The sequence below is a fragment of the Phragmites australis genome, chromosome 21 (genome assembly GCF_958298935.1).
Source record: "Phragmites australis chromosome 21, lpPhrAust1.1, whole genome shotgun sequence".
NCBI lineage: Eukaryota > Viridiplantae > Streptophyta > Magnoliopsida > Poales > Poaceae > Phragmites > Phragmites australis.
Window position 1 is genome coordinate 25,001,018 of NC_084941.1, and position 4,449 is coordinate 25,005,466.

Genomic DNA, 4,449 nt, shown 5'->3' on the forward strand with positions numbered 1-4,449 from the left:
AAATTAAAAAGTTTTCAACTACAAAGTTGGAGATCTCGTCTAGTTCTACAACTTTTATATAAAGTTTTTCTCCATCAGACTTCGTATGAAAATGTTATGAATTTTTTAAGATAAGCCATGACAGTAGCAATCATCAGTAGCGGTTCGTGGCTAGAACCGACACTGATACCTATCAGTGCCAGTTCATGGCTAGAACCGGTACTGATACTGATTATCAGTGCCGGTTCGTAGCTAGAATCGATACTGATGTATTAGTGCTGGTTCGTAGCTAGAATCGACACTGATACTGATTTATCAATGTCGGTTCTTGGCATTAGTGCCGGTTTCAGCCACGAACCGACACTGATAGTAACTATCAGTGTCGGTTCTTAGCTACTTAGTCGTTGTTCGTACGCGGGAGTTTAAAAACCGGTACTGATACGTCAACAGTAGCAGTTACTGTTGAACCGATACTGATGTGACGCTACATATGTGGTGTTATGTAGTAGTGATTACTCTTAACAATCAATGATAGGTGAGATGGTAAGGAGGCTTCGTACAAGGTAAGAGGTTGTACGAGTACGAAAAATCATATGACTTGTGACTTACAACCGCGCACGTAGCATAGATGAGTGGTTCATGTGGGATTTTTTATTTTTACTTTTTCAGCTCCAAAGATTTTTGAAATCATCACTACTAGTTTGTAGCTTGATCGGATAATGATAATATTTTTTTCGACCTAAAGATTTTTTATTTTTTTTTTAATTTTAAAAACTGACAATAATAATTGCTACTATCACTCTCTATTGGGTAGAGCCAGTTTAAAAATCAGCAATGATATCTGTTATGAACCGACGCCATGGTGCTTTATGTGGTAGTGAGGTCTTTCGGACCGATCCATATATGGACTTTCATAATCCTGAGTCTGATCGGAGCCGGGGCTCGGCCACGAAATTAAACACTTCACACTAGCTAGCTTGCGCCTGTCCTGACCGTCTCCGTCAATAATCTATATATAGATCTTTGGATTGACAAAATTTCTCTATATAGCCAGCCATATATATAGGAACCGGCTCAGATGCGAACAGTACTGTGACTTTGCCCCGTTATGATATGTTGGATTAGAAATGGACCGTTCAGATTTACCGCTACAGAATGATACAGTATATCATGAACAGTGCTACTTCGGCAGGATTTCACTGCAAAGTATTACTGTTCACACTCTCACAAATTACTGTCCACGATACTTTTGCCTCCGCACGCCTTTCCTTACCAAAGTCAGATGAGCCGGTTCCATATATTTATATAGGTGCTGGTCTTGATGAATTAATTAATCTGCTTGGATAGATCTTGCCAGTAATAGGGGTGAAAATGGATGGCAGAAAATCCGAATTATCTGATTCCGTATTCGTTAAAATACGAATATGGATATTCGTATCCGTATTCGTTTCTGAAATGGATACTAAAATGGATATATCCGAATTCGTTTTCGAGATTCGGATTCAAATGTGGATATCCGAATTCGAGATATATCCGATTCGTATCCGTATCCGCCAACCAGGGAACCAAATTTTGCTAAAGTTTTAAAAATTTCAGATATGAACGAAATTCCAACCCAATCAAATTGGAACAAATTTCAGTTAAATTTGATCAAAAATTTAAATTTCCAACATGAATTTTGAACAAAAATTCTCAAATTCTGGTCCAATCAAATTAGAACAAATTTCAGTCAATTTTTTTCAAAATTTTAAATTTTTGACCTGAATTTCGAAGATCGAGTAGATATCCGAATGCGGATTCGTATTCGAACTATTCAATTCGTGTTCATATTCGAGGATATCCGGATCTGTATTCGCATTCGGATTAAAATATGGTAAATCGTACTATCCAAATTCGATTCCATACGTATTCGATCCGTTTCCATCCCTAGCCAGTAAGGTAAGGTAACTCCTATACCAGGGAGCAACTAACCTTGGCTTAATTTCCTTCCGGTCTAGAAGCAACTGATCGAGTCACCTGATACGGGCAAGCTAGCCGCCGTGCTGACGTCATCTCTGATGTGGGGTCAGCTGAGAGTCACCGTTCTTATACAAAGCCAACACGGACGGTCACCCACGATGCCTGCCTATATATAATACCACCTCACTTACGGTTAACCTAGCTACCTATCCCACAGTATAGCCCGCACAACAGTCCTCTGCTAGCTATGGAAAACCCTAGCCGTGATCAAGGGTCGGCGCCGCTGCCGCCGGCGGGGCGGAGCCGGACGAGGCGAGACCCCAGCGTTGACGAGGTCTACATCGTGCCGCCCCACGACTTCGCGCACACCGTGCAGAGGCTCACCGGCGCCGCCTGCCTAGCTCCAACGCCAAGCAGCAGGAGCAGCAGATCATCGCCACCGGAGTCGGGCCCCGTGGCTGCTTCAGCTCCTCCGCAGCCATCAACCCGACCGTTACCCGCCCCGGCATTGTCGGTGTCCACGCCCACCGCGACGTCCATGCAGGAAGCCTACCTGGCGTGGTGTGCCTCCAACGACGTCGTCCTCAGTCCCGGGACAATGGCGGAAATGGAGTCGGGCCCCGTGGCTGCTTCAGCTCCTCCGCAGCCATCAACCAGACCGTTACCCGCCCCGGCATTGTCGGTGTCGACGCCCACCGCGACGTCCATGCAGGAAGCCTACCTGGCGTGGTGCGCCTCCAACAACGTCGTCCTCAGTCCCGGGACAATGGCGGAAATGGAGCGCGCGGCGGCCAAACATAGCTAGCTAGCTAGGCGAGCTTCATCAATTAGCCAGTTAATTCAACGACAATATTTTGGAATCAAGAAAACAATAATCCGTGCAGCGGGTGTATCCAGAAAAATATTCAATGCTGCAGTGAACAGCGCTTGTTACATTAATATATATATACTTTTTCATGCATGCATGTAGATTACTTCATATGGAGTAGCAATTATGCTACTACCTATGGATACTGTGATTTTAGTTTACCATGTCATTACGATACTTGAGAACAAGCTTGATAATCAGTTCGCAACCGAACTCGAGCAAGACACTTGATCTCGCTGGCTTCTTCGGTCTGCATATATGGAAGCACACTGGTACCTAGAATCAGTTACTAGTCTTTTCTAGGTCTACTACTACAAAAATTATTTTTCGAGACATCTAAGTTTTATTTCTACAGATAGTTTATAGGACAAACCGCTTAAGTAAGTGGCTGCGGTCCCGTGCAGTTGTGGACCGTCTATGAAAACTAATTTTTTCAGACAGTTCAAGGAACCGCCTGTGGAAAAGCTCCATTTCAACATGCCTGTGAAAATAGCTCCATAAATAGTGCATCCAATTGGGTAGCTCCATTCAGACAGAGAGCTCTACTGTTCGAACAGTAGAGGCGAACAGTAGAGCTCAAGGTGACGGCGAATTTGGAAAGTAAGGGGGAAAGTTTTGTTTTTGAAATTTTTGGAGGAGCCATCTAAGGTAAGGGTATCTCATCCCTAACTAGTATTTTTTTAAGTTTAGATTTAGATTTAAGGCTTAATTAGGGTTTAGATGTGATCTAGAGATGCTCATGATTCTTGCCATTTAGATCATCAAATTAGCTAAAATTTATTGCCAATATTGGTTCAATTGTATAGAATCACATAATTCTAGCATTATATTTAAAAATGTAGCTAGAATTTGAAATTTTTTAGCCTTAGAAGGTTTCATCATGAATGGGGATTTTCTCTTTCTAGATCTAGATCTGTAGGGAGAGGGAGAGAGAGAATAATGAATTCGTATTATTTTGAGCCATAAATTTGCGCTAATGTAGATTCAATTGCATAGACATATTATAATCATAACATACCTATTTTTTTCTAGAAAAATCTTTTTTATTCTAATTTTCAAATTAATTAATTAATGTATCTAATTTTGTGGTTGAAGTTAAAAATGGACAGAGCATGGATGTACGATGCGTCAAGACATGAAGAAATATACATCAAATGATTCTCTGCTTTTATTAAAGCCGTCGAGAAGGACGCTTTGACTAAGAAGACAAAGAAAATATATTGTCTATGTTCTGAATACAAGAACCAGAAATTGTGGGACAAATCAAATATAATCAAATCACACTTGATCTTGAGAGGTTTTGTTAAGGATTACACATGTTGGTCCAATCACGGCGAACAACGTACAAGCGAACTAAACGAGGGTATTGCTGCTGATCAAGTGGATAGTGATGATGTGGGAGTAGTCCTCGGCGACACTGATGTTATGATGGATGATGATACTGATTTTGATCCGGAGGAAATGTTGCGCCACGCAGAATCGTATTTTTTAAGGAAAACGCGAGGTTTAGATAATTTCGAGGCGTTATAAAAGGCATCAAATGAACTTTTGTATGAGAAATCGAAGGGTTGTAATAAGGAGTTTACGGTGTTGCATTCGGTGCTTGAACTTCTAAGATTGAAAGCCAGCAATGGATGGTCCGA

General features: G+C 41.6%; 1 protein-coding gene across 1 annotated transcript; it reads left to right on the forward strand.

Annotated features, from left to right (window-relative positions):
• Positions 1-2,185: 2,185 nt before the first annotated feature.
• On the forward strand, positions 2,186-2,743 carry LOC133903271 (predicted GPI-anchored protein 58). Its single transcript, XM_062344576.1, has one exon. The coding sequence runs from the start codon at positions 2,186-2,188 to the stop codon at positions 2,741-2,743; it is 558 nt and encodes a 185-aa protein (XP_062200560.1).
• The last annotated feature ends 1,706 nt before the right edge of the window (positions 2,744-4,449 follow it).

Bases quoted from the DNA above. Each gene is read 5' to 3' on its own strand.
- LOC133903271 (XM_062344576.1), top strand. From the start codon at position 2,186: ATGGAAAACCCTAGCCGTGATCAAGGGTCGGCGCCGCTGCCGCCGGCG.